The 22,149-nt window shown below is 38.1% G+C and overlaps 1 protein-coding gene across 3 annotated transcripts in view; it reads right to left on the bottom strand.

Moving 5' to 3' along the window:
- Positions 1 to 6,421: 6,421 nt before the first annotated feature.
- Spats2 (spermatogenesis associated serine rich 2) overlaps positions 6,422 to 22,149 on the bottom strand; it is a 108,502-nt gene continuing 92,774 nt past the window's right edge. For all 3 annotated transcript variants that reach the window (XM_046435962.2, XM_046435961.2, XM_058576136.1), the window contains 5 exons: positions 18,996 to 19,054; positions 14,535 to 14,644; positions 11,053 to 11,155; positions 8,889 to 9,094; positions 6,422 to 7,706 (listed from right to left, as the gene is read on the bottom strand). In XM_046435962.2, the coding sequence (XP_046291918.1) occupies positions 7,395 to 7,706; positions 8,889 to 9,094; positions 11,053 to 11,155; positions 14,535 to 14,644; positions 18,996 to 19,054 (790 nt within the window). In that variant the 3' untranslated portion in view covers positions 6,422 to 7,394. The remainder of the gene's footprint in view (positions 7,707 to 8,888; positions 9,095 to 11,052; positions 11,156 to 14,534; positions 14,645 to 18,995; positions 19,055 to 22,149) is intronic.

Here is a 22,149-nt window from a genome sequence, read left to right as displayed (position 1 = left end):
TTCCTTTTAGATATGTGCAGATATAGGGACTCAGACTCTCTCTCTTCACTTTTATCAGCCACTCAGATCTCTGTTCAGATTTGGCATTTGTTCATATATGTTCCCTCAGTCCTTAGTGAATAATCCTCTATCTTCTCCTTGAGGGGTGGGGAGTGTAAGAAGGAGTTAAAAAATCTAAAGAGGGCACCGGAAGGTGGGGAACTGAGGTCCTCATTACTCTAGTCTTTTCTTCTCCCCTTTCCCCATTCTCCACTCATTCTGGGCAATGGTAGGGAGTTGCAGAGAGGGGTAGGCTGAGAGGGGGCCCTGTTCAGATAGCTAAAAGACTTTGTCAACAAGAAACTCAGGAGGCTGCATTTTGGAGCTGCTGTGGGAGGTCTGTAGGAGTATTATCTACGAAAAAGAACAAGGAGAGAAAGCAGAACAGAGCAGAGCAAGGAGAAAAAAAGTGTGTGTGGGGGGGTGCTCAAGGCACAAAAGACTCTGCCCCCCTCCTAACCAGAAAGCTAAGGCAGAGTCAGATACTGTGTACCCTGGTGGGTGGGAACAGGTGGCTCTCGAGGAAATGAGACGAGAGGCTCCTCCCCTCTTCTCCCTCCTTCCTACTCTCTCCACCCTCCTTTCTGGAGGTCCCTAGGACTGTTACAAGGCTGGCCCTCAGCCAATGTGGCCAGGCTTTACTTCTAAGGTTGTGTTGTGTGGTTCAGAAATCTTGGGTTTTCAAGTCAGTTCAAATTCTAGCTCTGTCACTGACCAGTATAATGCTGGTGGGGTGAAGTTCTTTTATCTTGCAGTGCCTCTGTTCCTTTGTCTGTGACATAAACTGTGGTAGACTGTTATTACTAGTACTGCCCTGACTGCATGTTGGGACCAAGGACGTGAATTTAGGATGAAGCCTCATACAAAGTTCCCCAGCCATCAGAACAAAACATTTAGCCGGGAATGGTTGTGCAATCCAGCAGCTCAGGAGGCTGAGGTAGGAGGATCACCAATTCAAAGCCAGTCTCTGCAACTTAGCAAGGCCCTAAGCAACTCAGTGAGACTCTATCTCTAAATAAAATATAAAAAGGTTGGGGATGTGGCTTACTGGTTAAGTGTGCCCTGGTTCAATCCCCAGGACCAAAAAAAAAAAAAAAAATCAACAACAAAAAACCATTTTGGAATGGTCACTGCTTAGCCATCTCATTCTAAGTTATTCCTTTTCTTGTAGTGCAGGAACCTAGTTAGACTAAGCAGACTGCTGTGAAACTTTCAAAAAAAAAAAGGAATCCTGGAAAGTACATGGTTTTACTTATAAAGAAACAATTACATAGTACATGGCTAGTAAGAACAGGAATCAGGTCTAAACCTTGATCTGACCAGGTTGGCAGCAGTTTGCTCCTGTGCCATGCTGTAGGAGAGTTCTATTTTATACTTTAGTAAACAGTCTATTAAAAGGGAACAGAATGCTTATTTTGATGGGTACTCAAGATAGTGATCTATAGTGAGCACTCTGCGAATAGCAACCTGGACTTCATATTGCACAGGAGACACTGCCCTTGACTGCAGCACCACAGTGAAAGCAGGAGCCAGAGAGGGAGGGCCTGCCTGATCTAAGTAATCTCCTCATTGTCTCAAGCCATGTGTTCTCACAGCACCAGTAAATGGGTTTAAAATCAAGTTATAGAGAAAGCTTAACTAGGTTAAGTTGAAGAGACATAAAAAGAGACCTGCCTTTTCCTTGAGGAATCAGGAGTGGGTGGTATTTGTTCCTGCTGTTTTGACGGCAGTGAAGGGGCGGGTGGGCAGGCAGAACAGTTGTGCTGGTGATGGTGGGTAGTTTCCTAACCCAGAAACATCTTTAGATAGGTGTTCCTCGGTATAGAGTATCAAGGCCCATAATAAAATTCCCTCATCACCTGTATGGAAATAATGTTTCTTGGCTTTCCTGGGAGTGTGGCTGCAGCAGGCAAGAGTGTTTACTGAGGTAGCTTGTTCCATTAGCACCCAGCCTGCTTCACCCACGCAGCTCTGAAACTGGGTAAGGGTTACTTTCCTGACAGGGCTTAGACAAGAGGGGCACAAGGCCCACCATGCTGAAGGAATACACACTCTGAGAGAAAAGCCAGGTAGAAGAGTATAACCATGTGTCTGATTTCTTCTTTTTGATTAATGAAGGGCTTGATATAGGGGAAACCTATCACATGCTTTTAAAGGGCAGAAGAGACACAAGCAAGCAGAGGCAAGTGGATACTTATCACAGGCTAGCTTATACACTGAGGGTACTATGTAGCTATACTCTTAAAATAGTTGCATGGTCTTCACTTTATAGTTTAGTAACAGGTTCAAAGATGTTACATTACATGCCCAAGGTCATCCAGTCACACTTCCAAACTACAAAACAGAATTAAAGTCCAAGTCCAAGGTCTTTCTACTCTACCACACTGCCTGGCTACCAGGCAGGGCTTCCATAGTTAAGAAAGGGCTAGAACCATTTATCTTGGCCTCAGAACTCAGCAGAGAGCCTTACACACAGTAAGTGCTTCAATGTTGAAAAGAAAAAATGTTCCTAAGTAGCTGCAACAACTAAAACTTTGATTAATTTTATCGTATGTTTCTCTGGCTGCCAGCACTGAGGGTCAATACTCTGGTTAAAATGGTGATAAAGTAATTCCTTGTTACATGAAGTCTCAGTTACTTATGTAACAGGTATTGTTTTAGACACCTGTTCCTTCTTCCAAAATGCATGTTGCTGTATTGATAAAATTCTTACCATGTGGAATGAGTCCTATAAATCAAAACCCTCATTTGTTAGGTCCAGTGGCAGGATCTCCAGGGGCAAAAGTTCTACTGAGCTTTTTCAAGAACATAGGTTAGTTCACAGATGGATGACACCATACCACAGATTTTCCATAATTTCTCCTATTCCCCTCAGAAATACTCCATACTTGTAAGACTGAAGCTGGCCTGGAAGCACCTGCTAGTATATTGTAGCTTAGGTTCTGCTGGTAATGCTCCCACCTTACACAAGATAACAGCAGGGTGTTCATGCAACACTCATCTAGTATGTCTTTGTCACACAAATCTATCATTCCTTTTGCTTTTGCTTTTTTTTTTTTTTTTTTTTTGCAGTGTTGGGGATTAAGCCCAGGACCTTACACATGCTAGACAAGTGCTCTCCATCACTGAGCCACATCCCTAGTACCTATCTCAACTAGTTTATCAGCCACTTGAGTCTGGGACTATGTTTCAGTTATCTCTATTTCTCCTTAGCTTCCACCTCAACAACTGTGCAAAGTACTCCCACATACTTGTGGTAAGAGTGTAAACCTCTGCCACTTGATCAATAATGAAGAGTACTTTATCAATTACACAGCCCCACAACTCCACTGCTAGGAATTTACTCTACATATACACTCTCACACACAAGGAATAATATATGTATTATGGAATGTTCATTCAAAAATACTTGTAATAGCAAAAACCAGAATACCATCATTAGGGACCAGTTAAACTAATTATATTTATACAGTAGAATACTATGCAGTCATAAGAAATAACAAGATATATGTTTATAAATACCAGTGGAAAGAGGTTTAAATAGTATATATTCTTTATTTTAATGTTTATTTTTTAGTTTTAGGTGGACACAATATCTTTATTTCATTTCTATGTGGTGCTGAGGATCAAACCCAGGGCCTCTAGTGTGCTAGGTGAGCACTCTACCATTGAGCCACAACCTCAGCCCTTAAGTAGTATATATTCTTATGAAATATATATATCCAGAAGAATATATAAGAAATTAAATAGTGGTTGCCTCTGGGGGAGGGTACAAACAATCCAGAATGGCAGGGAAGCTTACTTTTTATTATCTATACTTTTGAACTGTTTAGATTTCATTTCTTCTTTTTAAAAAAATATTTATGTTTTAGTTATAGGTGGACACAATATCTTCATTTTTATTTTTATGTGGTGCTGAGGATCGAACCCAGTGCCTCACTCATGGTAGGCAAGTGCTCTCCCTCTGAGCCACAACCCCAGCTTAATTTCATTTCTTTATAACCATTTACAAATAATGTTTTTTCTTAAAGGAAAAAATAATTAGGTTATGAAAAGCAAGGAAATTTTTAAAAGCAAGTTGTGTAAATATATGAATGATTCCCATTTATATAAAAGAAAAACATTTGGGTTTAAAAAAATCTCTGGAACAATATGTAAGAAACTTCCCAATGATTTCTTTTGGGGAATGGGGCAAGATAGGCGATCACTTTTTACTTTCAACCATGTATCCTTTTTTGGGGGCGTGGAGATAGAATGTAGGGACTGCTAGTCGAGTGCTCTACCACTAAGCTACACTTTCAACCAGTATTTCTTTTTAACTAGTTTGTATTACTGTTTTATTTTTACTTTTGTATTTTCATGGTACTGTTTTGTTTTGTGGCACAGGGATGCTCTAATACTGAGTTACATTTCTAGCCCTTTTGAGTCAGGGTCTATGTTGCTGAAGTTGGTCTTAAACTTGGAATCCTCCTGCCTCAGCCTCCCAAAATGATGGGATTAAAGCAATGTGCCACAGTGCCCAGCTTGTGTTACTATTTTAAAAGGCACATTTTTAAAAATGGCTATAGATTAGGGGTCCAGAAAATATTTGATGTTCATAATGAAGTAAATGGTAATTATTATTAATTTTCTTTTGCAGTGGTGGGAATTAAACCTTAGGCATACTAGGCAAGTGCTCTACTACTGAGCTACATACCCAGCCAAGTCATGGTATTTAAATTTTACCTATCAAATGACACATAACTGATGGCTAAACAACTTGAAGCCCCAGTCCTATCTCTAAGTTGGAGATGGCAAGACATGTGCCTGTAAGGGAAGACATATGCCTGTAAGGGGAAGGAAAAATGACAGATACAACCTCTTTGAGGATTAGTAGTAGCTACCCAGGGTATGAAACTTTCCTTCTCTTAGGAAACCCAGAACTATTATGAACAACACAAATCAAACTTAAGATAACCTTAACTTCTCTTCACTGAAGAAAAGACAAATTAGAAAATTTAGAATATGTTCAGGAGATACTCAATGAATTATGGTTTAGATATATTATTTAAAAAAAAATAAGTCCTGGTTCAATCCCCAGCACTTCAAACACACACACACACACACTTTTTTTTTTTTTTGTAGTTCTATGGATTATTCCCAGTGTTACTCTACCTCTGAGCTACAAGCCCAGCCCTTGCTAAATTACTGAGGCTGGCCTCAAACTTGGGATCCTCCTCAGCCACAGAAGGTGCTGGGATTATCAGAGTGCACCAACATTCCTGGCTTTATTTATTATTTTAAATAATACCTTTGTAATTCAAAACAAAACAATAAAAAGAACTTTCGTTATTTTCAAAATTTTTATGGTCATTAATAATCTTCATGGGGCTGGGGTTGGGGCTCAGTGGTAGAGCGCTTGCCTAGCACATGGGAGGTGCTGGGTTTGATCCTCAGCACCACATAAAAATAAATAAAATAAAGGTATTGTGTCCAACTACAACTAAAAATATATTTTTAAAAAACCTTCAAAAATTTTTATAAGGAAATTTAAATTTCAATTTCAAGGCAGTTTTGACAAACATGTTGCTTCCCATTTGTCAGAGTGGTTAAATGCAGTCTTGCCTGGATATAGGGATAGGTCTCTTAATCTTTCAAGGTTATCTCAATCTCTGGATTTATTATATAGTATAGGCAAGTAATTAATCAGGAAAGCAGGGCTTTTTCCTGACACCTAGCAGGCTGATGGTGTTAGATAAAGTCTCCAAAATGAGGTGATCAGTCCCTTAGAAACGGTTTCCCCAGTATTCCTTGACTACTGTTTTCTTTACCCAAAGACACACCCACTCACACACACACAGGCATTCTTTTTCAATCTGTTCAACCAACCTGAACCTTGGAGGCTCAGCTTCAACCAAGGAGCCATGGGAGGCCCTGAGGCAGCTAAGTTCTGCATCACTGCCACAACCTGGGCTCAGGAGACACATGTTGGAGGAAGGAAAACTCTTATTAAATCATAGATGCTGGGAGTGGGGTGGATAGGAGAGGTCCAGCACTAGCTACTTGCTATATGTAGAAGCTCAATTATACAGTTAAATTCACTACCCCTATCCAGGGACAGGGAGGCAGGGAAAACGGTGCCAATATAACCTTTGGTTGCCTGAGAGAGTGGCTGGCAGCTGTGGTTATTCTAACCTGCTAAGCACTCCTTCTCTATCCTATGGATCCTTTCTCATAAGGAACAGCTGCATTTGCTTATCCTGGCTTTCATATTTTAATCTGATCCTAAAGCTAAGCAGCAGTGGACAAATGACTTAGGAATCAGACCCCCTCATTTAAGCACAGAATAAGCTGTCCAAGTGACTTCTACCCCATGAAGCCCAAAGAAAAACAGATACTGAAATGAAGTCTCTTGCTGCTATGAAACAAATGTGGGAACATTTATGCAGCTATTTTTATTTATTTATCTATAAAGATTTACTGTGGCAATTTTTTTCTGGGTACCTTAGATTAATACCAATTATATTGCTATAAATTTGGTTCAAGATCAGAACAGGATTCAGCAAAGGGGGAGAACATCAATTTAAAAAATCCTCAAACATTGAAACAATTTTTTTTTTTAAACTTAAAAAAGACTTTAATTAAATGCTACTTTCACAGACTTCCTTAGACTGGTTTGCAGTCTAAGGTACAGCTTAAGGTAACAAGAAACAAGGCTTTGGGCATTTTGAAGAAATTGCAGTTAAGCTACGGTGCCAAGCAAGGGACTGAAACCCTAATTCAAGTGTCAAATCTCAGGCACATTCTGAGATAGAGGCAGATTCTCAAATGTTTCCTGGTGTTCTCTCCTTTTTACCAATTAACATTTCCCTTTTCTGGCTAATCCAGTGTGGTATACAATCCCCTCAATTGCCTCTTCTGGTCAAATTGTTATTTGGAGGGAACTTGGCAGGCACCTGTGGCTTCTGCTTAGACTGAAATGGTGACAGGACTAGCTCTGACCCACTTCCTCCTGAGATAGCCTCAACAATGGGGACTTGCTGAACAAGGCCTCTTCAGGCAGTTGGAAGACTTGGTGTAGTGGGAAGAATGTTGCTTACCCTTGGGAAGCGTGGAAATAGTTGCCCCTGATTCCTGGTGGAAATGACTAATCAAAATCAGTCCATATCACTGGGAAAGGTAGAGGAAAAAACAGTTTCCCCTCCAAAAATGATAAAGAGGAAATAAGGAGAGAAGAAACAAAAAAATATTTAGAATGGCACAAAGTGATATGCATAAACTTCTTTTTGTTATTAAATCTAACTATAAGTTTTCTAAAGTCCAGTTATCAGATTGAATTAAGTGGCATACAGAAGAAAGGTCAACTGGAATTTCTCTCAAGAGTTCATAGCTTCAGGCTGAGAGGTCCTGGGTTTGCGCTGGGGGAGCCCCTTTTTGAATGAGGGCTTGGATGGACAAGGCTCCATGCTGGCTCCAGTTCCATTGGTCCCTGTAGAGTGAGCCTGGCCCCACTCACTAGTGTTTCCAGGTGCCTGGGGTGCAGCACTCTGATACTTAGAACCAGATGAATACCAGGAGCTATTTCTGTAACGACCCATACTGTCATGTCGCCCTTGGCTCGTGGGGTCACTGGACTTTTGGCCTTGAGGCCTGAATCCCTGTCCTCCTCGTCTGTTCCCCGGCAACACCTAAGGATAAAAGAATACAATGTTCAAGGTACTCTGGCATTATGATACACCATTTGTTCTAGTTTAGTTCACAGGAGTAATCTAAAAACCATACTTGAGGTATATCATGTTTGGGACTCAGAATTCTGTCAGCCAATCTGACCTAGCTACTATATTACAATACATCTTCCACCATTGTCTCCTGCTTTTCACTTATAGACTCTTCACTGAAGAGTAGTTTACCTCACTTTTCAGGAAGAAAGCTAACATGGAAGAGAATTCTTTGGGTTGTTACAAGCTCTTAATTGGGCATCTGAATTCTGTAGATTTTAGGCCATTTAAGATAAGGAACAATTGGAATAATAAAATTAGCACCATTATGGTCAATGTTGCAAACCAGGATTAAACCATATTGCAGTAGACCAAAAAGCTTATGCCCTGAGGGATTTCTTTTTTTGTCTTCCAATTTCAATGTTAAATCACTTCTGAACAATGTATTGACAGCTTTGTCTTAGATTATTCTTTTGTTTCTCCTTCAAACTAAGGAAAAGAAAGTATGGTTTACTCTTCCACTCTTCCTTTTTTTTTTTTTTTTTTGGTACTGGGGATTGAAACCAGGAACATTTAACCATACGGCCCCAGTCATTCTTATTTTTTATTTTAGAACAGGTCTGGCTAAGTTGCTGAGGCTGGCTTTGAAGTTGCGATTCTCCTGCCTCAGCCTCTAGAGTCACTGAGACTATATGCCTGCGCCATTGCATTTGGCTTTACTCTTCCACTAATGTGCTCATTCCTCATCCCTAGTAGGTTCACTTTCTCTTCCCCTGATACATTTATACTGAGTTTCTAGTGAGTTGTTGCTTTCAGATACATGCTGGAGAACCTACACTTGCAGTGCTGGTCTGTCTTGAGATGGTACATGACTTCCAGTATGACTAATTACCAGGCTATACTACCTAAGGGGTGAGGATCACTGCCAACATAAGAAAGTCAGAAATTCTTGGTAACAGGAAGTTACTAGCTGATAGTTTGAAATACCTGTCAAATACTTTCTCAGGAACTAACTGGTACTAGAGGGAAGAAAAATCAGTATGGAATGGGAATAGAGAGAGGAAGTTAGTATATTGAGCTATATCAGCACTTAAAAATTCAAAACTTGGACGCCTTTGCTCTTTCCCATTCTCAGTGTGGAAGCTAGGTTACCTCCCGATGAGGCTGGTAGGGTCGGCTGCTGTTGGCTGTAGGAGTCTCTCCTGGTGCCGAATTTCTCTTGTTAGCACCTGTAAGGCTGGGAACAGAGGCACAGGTGGAAGAGGAAGCAGCAGAGGCATCACTTGGGCCACTCAAGGACACAGCTATAACTGAGCTACATCGTGATCTGTTTGAGTAGCTATTCTTTGGATGGGACACTGAAACAGAAATATGAGGAACATGTGGTCATATGATGGAAAAGCATAAGGAATAATAATACTTCCCCTGTTTCTCCATTTCAAAATGAACAATTTAACATAAGGAACTATCCACTAGAATAGCATAAAGAAAAACCAATAAAATGGATAACAGGAAGAAACACCTCCCTTTGCTTTCATTCTTCCCTCCTTCCAAATCCTCACTGCTTGGGGTAAATGAATTCTTAGAGATAGGGAAAACAGTTTTAAGATCAAGTTACCAATGCTTCCTACTGAGTAATGACTTCCTGGCATTTCCTACTACCTAAACTCCTGGCTGTGCCTCCCAGAAGCTGACTAAGCCTGGGAACAATAGTATGGGCCATATGTTCAGTTTCCTATGCAAGGAACATTCTAAAGTACACACTTTACAAAGAAAGAGAAAGGTAAACAAATCAATTTTTTTCTAAATCCTTCAAAAAAATATGAATGATGCAAGGTAAAAATAATCAAGATCAGTTAAATATGAATAGAACTAGTCTTTACCACAAACATGTATCTTGCCAAATTTCTTTTTGCAAAAATAACCCCCAATCCAAAATGCAATCTAACTGAAAAATATTAATATTTTTAATTCAAATTTTGTTAAGAATTCAATGGTTTAAAACTATCTCCCAGCCTTAGCAACTTAGTGAGACCCTGTCTCAAAATCAAAAGAACTGGGGATGTGGGGATGTAGCTCAGTAGTAAAGTGTTCAGCCCCCAGAGCCCCCCACCACCCAAACAAACAAACAAAAAACCCAAAAACCACCACTCCCCAGATTTTTTTTCTTAGTTTTTTTTAAACTAATGATTAGTTAACAACCACTACCCTAAGGACAATATTTCACTTTTTTGGGGTGAAATAATCCAGGGCCTCATACATGCTAGGTAGGTACTCTATCATAGAGCTATACTTCCAGCCACATTTCACTTTTATACTGAGACAGAACAGAGGGTCTAACCAATTTGTCACTACAAACTTTCATTCACAGACACTGCACCCTCCCCCACCTTAAGGATAATATTTAAGGATCTATTATATGCCAGGGAAGGCTGGTATTACAATTATTATCATCTCTATTTGAGGAGTAAAAAATCCAAGATATCAGCTTTGAGGCAAAGATTCAAACTTGGTCTGACTCCAGAGCCCCATATTCTTTTACACTATGTATTTTACACCTCTCAACTCAGCAGAAAATAGTGAAAAAGCATTTTGTTTTATTTTATTTTTAAAATATTATTTTACTTGTTGATGAACTTTTTATTTTATTTATATGCAGTGCTGAGAATCAAACCCAGTGCCTCGCACATGCTAGGCAAGTGCTCTACTTCTACCACTGAGCCACAGACCCAACCCTTTTTATTTTGAGACAGGGTCTTGCTAAGTTGCTTAGGGCCTCGCTAAGTTGTTAACTCTTGCTTTGAACTTGTGATCATTCTGCCTCAGCCTCTGGAGGCACTGGGATTACAGGTATGTAACCAGAGAAAAAGTGTATTTATTCTTAGGGACCTAGTAAATAATCATCTTCAGAGTTTCAAGTATCTGCATCCACAGACTTCATAAATATTCCCATGATTACTTTTCACAAAATTAAACATACAAGAGGCACTGAGGAAGACTCAGTGGAGAAGCTAGTTAGCATGCCAAGAAAAGATAAGTCACCCAGGTGTGATGGTTCATATCTGTAATCCCAGTTACTTGGGAGGCCAGGGTAGGAGGATCACAAATTCAAAGCCAGTCTAAGCAATTAGTGAGATCTGTCTCAAAATAAAATAAAAAGGTCTGGGGATGTATCTCAGTGGTAGAGTGCTAGCCTAGCATATGTGAGGCCCTGAGATAAACCCTCATTACTGCATAAAAAAAAAAAAAAAGAGCCTAAGAGGTAAAGGATAGAAAGGACACTACCTCTACCTCTTAGAATCTTTCACCATCTCACCTTGTCCAAAGGAATCAATGCTCTTCTTTAAAGTCTCTACATCACAGGTGAATCGGGCTACTCGTCCCAGATCCTCGTCATATTTACGTTCACTAACAAAGTGCTGGAGAAAGGACAAAGAAAAGCCTCCAAGTTAGACAAACATTAAAAAATTGAACTTATAGCTTGCTACACACAGGTGGAACAGAATTATTTTCAATTTTCTTCTTTTTAACTTCTAAGTTTACTAAATGGCTATCATATTACCAGTGCTGAATCCACTCATTTCACAAATCCACTCATTTCACAAGGGCTCAAAGTTTGGGAGTTTTATGAAAAGCTATAGAATGGTGCATGCCTCTAATTCCAGCTACTCAGGAGGTGAGGCACGAGGATCACACATTTGAGGCCAACATGAGCAACTTAGTGAAACCCTGTCTCAAAATAAATAGCTCAAAATGTAGTTCAGTGGTAGAGAGCCCTTAGGTTCAATTCCCAGTACCACTATTAAAAGAAAGAAAGAAATGCTGCATGATGTTCAAAACCCAGCAGGTACAATCAAAAGAAACCTTAGGAAAGGAAAAAGGAGAAAGAATTTATAGTGGAGGACCATCTTTCCACTATTGGGGCTATTTTCCATATTGTTCTATTTAATATAGAAACAGAGGCAGCAAAAATATTCATAAACTACAACAAAAAATCCCATTTAGATGTTTTGGTGTTCTTTAAAAGGAACTTCCTTAGGAAACCCACTTCACCTTTTTATAACATAAGATTTCACAGTTCTTGAAAAAGGAACAATTTCTTGAGACTGAAAATCATTCATGTGAAAAGTCAACTTTGCAAACAAGAAAAGTTTATACTGCAAGTTATTTAATACTTTTAAGTGGACTGAGCTGAGAAGTAACTAACCCCTTGGGTCAAAAACTAACTATACCATAGAAATTATCTAGAAACATGTCAAGAATGTCAAGAATAAAGTGCTTCTAGGGATCTATTTCGATTAAAAAAAAATGTCTAAGGTAGCCTAGAATCATTTTTTTTTTTTTTTCAGATGAAAACAACATGAGAAAGAAAAATTAAGGGCCTAGATATAATCTGGAAGAACTGAAAGCCTCATAGCAAAGCAGTGTACTTCTTAACTGAGGGAGGCCTACTCCCACATCCAAAATGCATCAGAATCCTTGGGATGCATCCAGAAACACTGATAGGGAAAGGAGAGAGAAAAATTACCTTTGGGTCTTGAAGTCCTAAAGATTTTTGAGTATACTGTGCATATAAACTTGAACCAAGCTCTCCCGCTGAGCTACATCCCCAGCCCCACATGAACCTCTTGTAAGAGAACTTCAGAAAAGTAATATCAGTCTGAGATTAATTCTGAAACATATTCTAGGGTTTGTTGAGCCAAATACATAATGGGAATGACAGAAATAAAATGATCTGGAAATAAGACATTTAAATTGCACAGCACCCACTTCAGCACACTGAAAATGTGGAGAGAAACAGATCCTTAGTCAGCCTGCAGTAATATTTCTAGCAGCTTTTCAGCCACGTGGGAAGGGGAACAGATGTAGCCAGATTTCTCATCTAATTCCAAAGAGGTTTCCGGTTTCTCATAGATAGTTGAATGAGACTGACTGGCATAAATGTGAGGAAGACATTCTATAAAATTTTGTAATATAATTTTAGTTAAGAGAGAAATAGTAATTTTAAAATTTGCTTTATCTGGCTATTTCACCCTAGTTTTTTTTTTTTTTTCTTTTTCTTTTTTTGTGGGGGCTACTGGGGACTCAGGGGCATTCAACCACTAAGCCACATCCCCAGCCTTTTTTGTATTTTATTTAGAAATAGTCTGTCACTGAGTTGCTTAGCACCTCACTTTTGCTGAGACTGGCTTTGAGTTTGAAATCCTCTTGCCTCAGCCTCCAGAGCTGCTTGGATTACAGACATGGGTCACCATGCCCAGCTCACCCTAGTTGATTTTTTAAGGGAAAGGAGTGAGAACAGTCACATTCTGTAAGTTTGTGTGAATCACTGGATCAAAATGATAACAAGGATTCCTAAAAGGTCCTAGATGATCTTCCACCTATGTTTTTATTTTATAAAGGCTGTTGCAAGCCTCTGTAGCAAGTATTTCTCTCAAAAATGGCAATGAAGCTCATGTGTTCACAAACAGTGGTGGCTATGGGCTCAGGAGTAGAAAAGGCCAACTCTCCTTATTCATACAGCTAGCCACTTATAAACAATTGTGTAGAACACCAGTGTCCACAACTATCCACGAATATTCCAACTTTTCTTGGGCTCACATGCTTAGTCACAGAAATACTGTTCTGTATATAAGAATTTAAAAGGCATGAATATTGAACCTCAGTAATCTTTATAGATCACAGTATAATCAGCATCTCAAATTATCAAATTTTCTCTATAAAATCATAACTGATCAAGAAAACATTATTTACTAAAGACCTGCTATATGCCAAGGCACTGGGGATATAGCAGTTTCTGCCATTGTAAAGTTCACAGTCTGGTAGGGAAGACAGATTAATCAAATGCACATAAAGATGTAACTGCACAGAGGGATAGCGCAGTCAGGGGAGCCAGGAAGGATGAGTAGGTTAAGAATGACCTGTGTGCTCAGAGGGAACAGAAGAATGTTTTGGATACATGGAAAACATGCAGTGGTGTTCTAGCAGGAGGGAGCAGGAAGAATTGTGGAAAGAACCAAATAGTACAGTTGGAGTACAAAAGACAGGGGCCTGTTGTGAAGTAAGGACGGTGGGAGAGCCAGCCCATGCAGAACCCTGTACACTAGGTGGGAGATTATTGTATTTATCCTAAAACTACTGGAGAGTCTAAAGCAGACTACTAATTTTTTTGAGGAATAGATAGGAAGGGAGGGCAGAGGGGGCAGAGGTAAAATGGATGGAGAATCAGGTAAGAAGGTATTATAGAAGTACAAGCAACAAAAGATAGCTTGATCATGTTGGTGGTAGAGATGAAGAGAAAAGGTCAGATCTTAGATTCAGTAAAAGGTAAAATGGCTGGGCGAGGTGGTGCACACCCATAATCCCAGCGGCTTAGAAGGCTGAGACAGGAGGATTGTGAGTTCAAAGCCAGCCTCAGCAAAAGTGAGGTGCTAAGCAACTCAGTGAGACCCTGTCTCTAAATACAAAAGGGCTGGAGATTTGGCTCAGTGGTCGAGTGGACCTGAGTTCAATCCCCAGTACACCCTACTCCTCCACCCCCCTTAAAAAAAGAGGTAAAATGGACAAGGTCTGCTGACAGAGTTAACTTGAGAAATGGCAAAATTTCCTAAGATTTCCAGCTTGGACAACTGGATAGGTGATAGTACCATTTACAGAGAAAGAGAACCTGGAAGAGGGCCAGGTATGGAAAGGGAAGATCATACATTTGATATATTTGATATAACCATGAATTATGGAGATTTGCTACTTTAGCCTCCTGAGGATAAGAAGAAAGGCAGAGAGGAGAATAAGTTTTACTTTGATATCAGCTCTGAGCTCGACCAATTGCTCCTCTGACATTCGCACAGCCACATCAGTCATCTTCTTTAGAAGTTCAGCTTTCTTTTGTCGGCTAAGCAAAATTTCCACTGCAGAGGAAAAAAGTATGAATCTCAGATTGCTGCTAAATAGGATAAAGAATAACTAGAAATATAAGCCATTCAGTATATGTATTCGGACAGCCAAGAGCTTAGCTTTTTCCATCCAGAAAAAGAAAATACTAACGGTCCAGTTTCTACCTTCTGGGAGGGTCTTGAAAGCAGTTAAAGGATAAACATTTTTTTATGAATCACAAAGATTCATAAATCATTTTTCCTTTCTCAGTAAAATAAATTATCAAGCATATAAATTAAGATAAATACATATACCTGGTAAAAAATTCATCTAGAATAAATGGGTATTCAATGAAAAATAAAAATATCCCTCCTATTTCTGATTTTGTAGTCCCCTCCCTAGAGGGAAATATTAACAATTTCTTATGCATTATTTCCAAATATTGTCTATGTATAAACAACACACACCTTTCTTCCTCTCCCCATTACTCAAAAATGGCAGTCTATCATCACACCATCCTCCCTTTACCTTAGTCAGCCTTACTTAATATATCTTGTTATTCATTCTCTATTCATATATCTGTATCATCTTCATTCAGTAATACAATGTGAATATACCACAATTATTTACCATGTTCTCTAATGATGAATATTCAGGTTGTTACTATACCCCTTTAAAAAAAGACCTTCTTTGGTATTTTAATATGTTCCCTGATTCAGAACTCAGATGTGGTCATGGCAAATAATAGATGATTAAAAAAAAAACCAAAACCCTCAAGCTGGAGATAAAGCATAGTGGTACAGAAATTGCCTAGCATGCATAAGGCCCTCGTTTCAACCCCTAGCAGTGCAAAAACCAAAACCAAACGAATGGAACAAAACAAAACACCTCCCATGCACAATGGGCCAGGGCCAAGAAATCCTTCCAGGAGGCAGAACTAGGAACTGTCAGATAAACTACCTAAGGAACCTGACCATATTCCTACCCAGCAATATTTGATCATTTGCTTTTCAAGTGAGAATTTTTTAAAAATATTTTTTGTAGATGGACACAATACCTTTATTTTATTTATTTATGTTTATATAGTGCTGAGGATCGAACCCAGGGCCTCACACATGCTAGGCAAGTGCTGTACCACTGAGCTACAACTCTAGCCCTCAAGTGAGAATTTTTACCATAAATTATCCTCTTCTCTTGTCTACCGATGTAATTCTAGAGGAGGGAGTATTTACAAATTGAATTTATGGGACCTGACCACAACATGCCACATCCAGACCTCATGGAAGACCTAAAATTACTCAAAAGACCTGGCTTTCAACTGAATATACAAACTAGATGAGACTCTGGAGGTGCTGCCATTGAGAAGAAGGTGGGTACGTTCTCACTTTAGAAAAAAGAAGGACATTAGGTAGCTGAAGGGGAAGACCATGGCAAATACTTAGTTGACTGGATTATCCCATTCTCCTTTTCTTCCTATCATAAGTCCAATGTTGTTGGGCACTGATGTACTTAGGAAACACTTATCAGAAGGCTTTGCTACAGATGAGATGGTCATGCACTATATAGTTTAAACAGAACTCACAGGGCAGAGTTTACAAGAAAGGTCTTTAAAGAAATTTTCTAGCATGTCACATTTTGCCCCTCCTTGACTGAAGTCTTAGGAGTTATGTTTCAATCAAAAACATACTCTAAGGATGGCTAAGTAGGATAGAGAAACCTGGGTTCCTAATGTCATCTTGGAGATGCCTTGTCAGTTCTTGACTGGCTAACTCTTATCTTCTCAATTCATGACAGAAAAGTAAATTCACATTTATTAAAGTCACTCGATTGCATGTTGTTAAACTCAATCCTGAACTGATACAAGGAATCCCATACCCTACTGAGAAATTAGCTAAATTTATGGTAGAAAAAGCAGAAATTTTCAAAGAGCACCACCAGGTATTATATAAAGCTAAAGGTCTTTAGCAGGTTTACTTAGCCCAACTGCCTCATACATGCCACACATGGGTTGCCCATACCCATGTCGGGTTACTATCAGTAAGGACATACTTTCCCAATAAGTTAGGAACACGCTTACAAGTTTCTTAACACCAAGGCCTAACAGCTACAAATGATCTATTGGTTTAGCTCCCAAGATAAAACCTATTTGCCATTCTTATCAACTTCAGTTTCTCTTAGCTATCTGTAGCTTTCTCAGATTTTATTACACAATTGTAAAGGGCAAAATGAAGAATGTCTTGAGTAAAGATTTCTACACATATAAGACAACTTAGAGGGGCAGGGGTTGTGGCTCAGTGGTCAAGCGCTTGCCTAGCACATGTGAGGCACTGGGCTTGATCCTCAGCACCACATAAAAAATAAATAAAATAAAGGTATTTTGTTCATCTACAACTAAAAAAAATAAAATAAAATAAATTTAAAAAATTAAAAAAAGATAACTTAGAGAGAACTTAATTATATGAGGCTGGACAAGTCAAATTTCTCCCAAAGAATAAGTTTCTTCATTCATGAAATGAAAACAAAAACATCCTTCCTTGAAAGGTTGATGTAGAGATCATATATGAACATGTATGAAAAAAATCCTCTGAATTAAGAGTTTATTTAATAAAACTTTAGCATATAAAGAAGTACCTTCTCGATAGTATTGGTAATGGAGTTATTACATTGTGTCCCTGAGGAACAGCATTTTTAGGGAGAAAGGAGATAAAGACATTCAGATTGATAAAGTTAGGTAAAATTCCATAGCTCTGAATTTGACAAAATAAGATTGGCATGAGTTGACAACTGGTTGAAGTTGGGCAATGGGGGTTCATTATATTAGCCTCTATATTTGAAATGACTGAAAGTTTCCAAAAAGGACATGTATTTAAAAGGACATACTTATCAAGAGCAAGGACTATGTCTTATTAGTTTTAGTTTCTCCAAATCTTCATCTTCAAAAACAATATTCAGATGTGAGACTGAAACTGTCAAATTAAGAAATTTCAAGATGTACTGCTCAGTGTAAATGCAATCTTACCTCTGACAAACAGTAGGCAGCATCTCTGCCACATTCTCTACCTTCAACTTAAAATGGACCAAATTGAACTTGGCTCAATGCTTCCAAGCTGCCTTCTCTGTTCATAACCATAGGCACAAATGATTTAGCTGTAGTCCACCATCTCAACCCAGCCTAGTATTTCTACTTACCAGTTTGATGAGGGTGGGTCTTAAAAGAAACAATGTTTCTAATTATAAATATAGCATTTGATTTAAGAAGGTAAAACTCACCACTGAAAAGACCCAAGCCAATGCTACTGTCCAAGTTGTAGTTGGTGTGTCTTCTTTTCATATACCTATATGTTTTCAACCTAACACTTGACAGAAATGACTGAAAAACAGATGTCTGATTCTTCCATTAAAAAAAAACAAAACAAAACTCACAGATTATCCAAGCTTGAATATTCCTCCAGAATCTATTTATATAAGGAACCCTAGTCATGGGTATCTTTATTCTCAATTCAATGCCTTTCCTTTACTCATTGATTAGAAACATTGAGTGAAAAATGTTGTACAAACTGAGAAAACAAAGTTCTGAGACAGGCAATGACAGGAACTCATATACTCAATTGTATGCAATTTGGTAAAGTCTCTGATTATAAGAATTTTTTCCAAATAGAAAAATATTCCAGTGGAATTGCTTAATCCCTGGAGGTAAAAACAAAATAAAACAAAACCCAGGCACTTTCTAGGTACTTTATTTTCCTAAGAATGATTCTTTGATGGCAGATAACAGGATGAAATCTCTGAACTCCACACTGAAAATATTAAAATTTGAAAATATTTTTAAAATATACTCTTGAAAAGTTATTTATCTTGAAAGGATTTATATGCTAATACAGCATAGCAACTCAAGAATGATTAAATATATAAGCTCTTTTTTTTTTAAAGAGAGAGTGAGTGAGAGAGAGAGAGAGAGAGAGAGAGAGAGAGAGAAAGAATTGAGAGAGAGAGTGAGAAGTTTTTAATATTCATTTTTTAGTTTTCGGCGGACACAACATCTTTGTTTGTATGTGGTGCTGAAAATCGAACCCGGGCCGCACACATGCCAGGCGAGCACGCTACCGCTTGAACCACATCCCCAGCCCCATATATAAGCTCTTTTTTAAAAAAAAGTATTTTTAGTTGTAGATGGACACAATACCTTTATTTATTTATTTTTATGTGATGCTGAGGATCAAACCCAGCACCTCATACGTGCTAGGTAAGTGCTCTATCATTGAGCTACAACTCCAGCACAATATATAAGCTCTTATTGTGGCATTCATATCAAGCTTTTATTATGAGGGCTGGGAAGCAAGAATACCTGTGTGGGTAACAGCTTTAATTAAAGATTAATCATCTTACTTGCTTCAGCTTTCACTTTGTCCATTTCAGCAAGCAATGCCACTTCTCGATCCATTAAACTAGGAAAAGAACAAAGAAAAAAAAAAAAAGGTTTGATCAGAAACTCACAAAAATAGCATATCATTAACAGCAGAGACGGGCTGCTGAGTTTGTTCACTAAAAGCTACAAATTAATGCTACATGGACCACATGACAATTCTGATGTCTTACTTTCAACAAATAATATTCTTAAGGATTTCCAATGAAATAAATAGACCCAATTCCCTTTTATATCTATATATTACAGTACACCAGTTGCTAGAAGTACAAGTTGAGGACCAGTAGATGGCAGTAACAAACTATAAAAACATTTCTTTGTAAGTTGTACTAAACCAAGTCCTTATGGAAATTACTATTTCCACATATGCACTCACATATTTACTTATATTTTGGTCTACAAAATTTTAAAGCTTTGCTTTTAATAATTTTAACCATATAATATCTCTTCTAGGGCACAGGAAATTTATGATTAAGATTTGCAAATTAAAACAGCTAATCACAGTTTACCAAGTTCACTGACACTTTTAGTCCTTAAGGTGCTGAACAGGCAAAGCTGATTGCTGATACACATTTTCTTTTTCTTTCTCTCTCTCTTTTTTTTTTTTTCAAGCAGTACTAGGGCCTGAGCCCAGGAGCACCTTTCCACTGAGGTACAGCCCCAGTCCTTTTCATTTTTTTTAATTTAAGACAGGCTCTTCCTAAGTTGCCAAGGCTGGCCTTAACCTTGTGATCCTCTTGCCTCAGCCTTCTAAGCTGCTGGGATTCCAGGTGTGCATCACTGTGCCCAGCAGATTTCTGATAAACATTTAATAGTAGTCTGGAAAGGACAGAATTAAATGTTCTGGTAGGCTTTTTAAATTAAATGGGCAATTAGAACATTTGCAGTGAAAATGTAAATGGTTTGTAGGTACATAAAGATTTTCTATGTTCTTACAAAAAAGCCCACCATGTATAAGGAGATAGTAGGTAACATTAATATCCAATCTCTGGATACAAATAATTTTCCATAATAGTTTTGCTTAAGTAGTAGGAGGAAAAAATCTAAAATTTTATTATCTATACAAATGTGAAAGATTTCAATTTTAAGTCTTAGAATTTGGTGTTCATTTTGATTTATTCTTCTGAATAGAAATATGTTAATAAAAATTCCATCCATTTCTTTGTAAAAGAAATCAAACATATACACACATCAATTCAATTTAGCTCAATATGTAGGTATGTTAGCACAAAGTAGTTAATACAGAGACTACGTATGAGACATACAAAAAATGTATAAGGCAGGATAATTTCCTCAGGGAGCAAAATTCTTCATAGAGAAATGCCAGAGAACACAAGTTTGATAATCATTATGTATGATGTTAATAAACAAACTTGTAACTAAACAGATTTGGTTCGCATATTAATCCAACAGCACCAGACTACAGACAAGATACAACTACTGTGGGATAGCCATACTTTGCTAAGAAAGCATTTCCCAAACCTTGGCAATATTTTGCTCCAAGAATTCTAGCAGCATTTGGAATACCTAAAAAGCAAAACAAAAGCACAACTGAGATAGGATATGCCAGGCCTTCAGTTTGACATTATCTCTCTTCTGTTGCCAAATCACCTTAAGATGGAGACACTGTCCACCATAAGACAAAATTATTGTCTCTGACAAAGTTTATAAAATATATATGTATATATATTTTGGTACCAGGAACTGAACTCAGAGGCGTTTAACCTCTGAGCCAAATCCCCAGCCCTTTTTTTGTATTTTATTTAGAGACAGGGTCTCACTGAGTTACTTAGTGCCTCACTAAGTTGCTGAGGCTGGCTTTGAACTCATGATCTTCTTGCCTCGGCCTCCCAAGCCACTGGGATTACGGGAATGTGCTACTGTGCCTGGCTTGTAAAATATTTATTTATTTATTTATTTATTTTTGGTACCGGGGATTGAACTCAGGGCCTCTCCAAACAATGAGCCACATCCCCAGCCCTATTTTGTATTTTTATTTAGAGACAGGGTCTCACTGAGTTGCTAAACATCTCATCATTGTTGAGGCTGGCTTTGAATTTGCCATCCTCCTGCCTCAGCTGGGATTACAGGTATGCATTACTGTGCTTGATTTAAAATATTTATTAAGTGACTTCAGCAAATGAGTTTTTTGTACCTTACAATCTTTATTACGAAAGGCAGAACACCACGTGATACTTTTTGAAAGGAATTTAAGTTTTAATCAATGCAATCATACTTTTTTTGTGTATGTGGCAATATCAGTTCATACATTTTGACAGCATTTTCTCCCCCTGTAAGAATGATTAGTGACCATTTTAAAGTTTTGTTTCTTGACTAACTGGTGATCAAAAGAAATTTACAGGGTAGTACTATGTACATTCTATTTTAATAATTTATTTATTATATTGGGGAATATACCCAGGGGCACTTCACCATTGAGCTACAAACTCAGTCCTTTTTATTTTATTTTTATTTTGAGACAGGATCTTACTAAAGTGCAATCATCCTGCCTCAGCCTCCTAAGGTGCTGGGATTACAGGCATGTGCCACCATCCCTGACAATACTAAGTACATTTTAAATGTTATATTACCACATTCCTTTATTTCTAAGATTTTTAGATATTTTTGGAGGTACTTTGGTTCCTAAAATGATTTCTAAGTTTTCAGCATCTCTATTATGGCCTTTATTTTTATTTTTTTTAACTTTTTGAAGTACTGGGGATTGAACCCAGGGGCACTTAACTGAGCTACATCTCCAGCCATTTCTATTTTTTATTTTGAGACAGGGTCTCACTAGATTGTGAGTCTGATCCCCCTGCTTCAGCTTCCCAAGTCACTGGGATTATGGTTGTGCACTACCATGCCCAGGCCTATATGGCCTTCAAATTTAAGAACTTAAAAGCCTTTGGTAAAACTAACAATAGCTTGATTTAACATAAGAAGAAAATGGAAACTCAAATAAAAGTAACATTTCTAAAGTCAGTAAGGAATCAGCTACAAAAATTTTCAGAATCTTAACTGCAGACTTATATCATGATTTTAAGTATGCATAATCTCAATTTTTTTTTTTTTTTTTTTTTTTGGTGCTGGGTATCAAACCCAGCCCTCATATAAGCT

Source organism: Marmota monax, unplaced genomic scaffold (genome assembly GCF_021218885.2).
Source record: "Marmota monax isolate L192 unplaced genomic scaffold, Marmota_monax_Labrador192_F-V1.1 WCK01_AAM20220418_F8-fsc00012, whole genome shotgun sequence".
NCBI classification, from domain to species: domain Eukaryota; kingdom Metazoa; phylum Chordata; class Mammalia; order Rodentia; family Sciuridae; genus Marmota; species Marmota monax.
The sequence above is the reverse complement of the archived record's forward strand: the minus strand, read 5'-3'. Positions and strand labels throughout refer to the sequence as shown.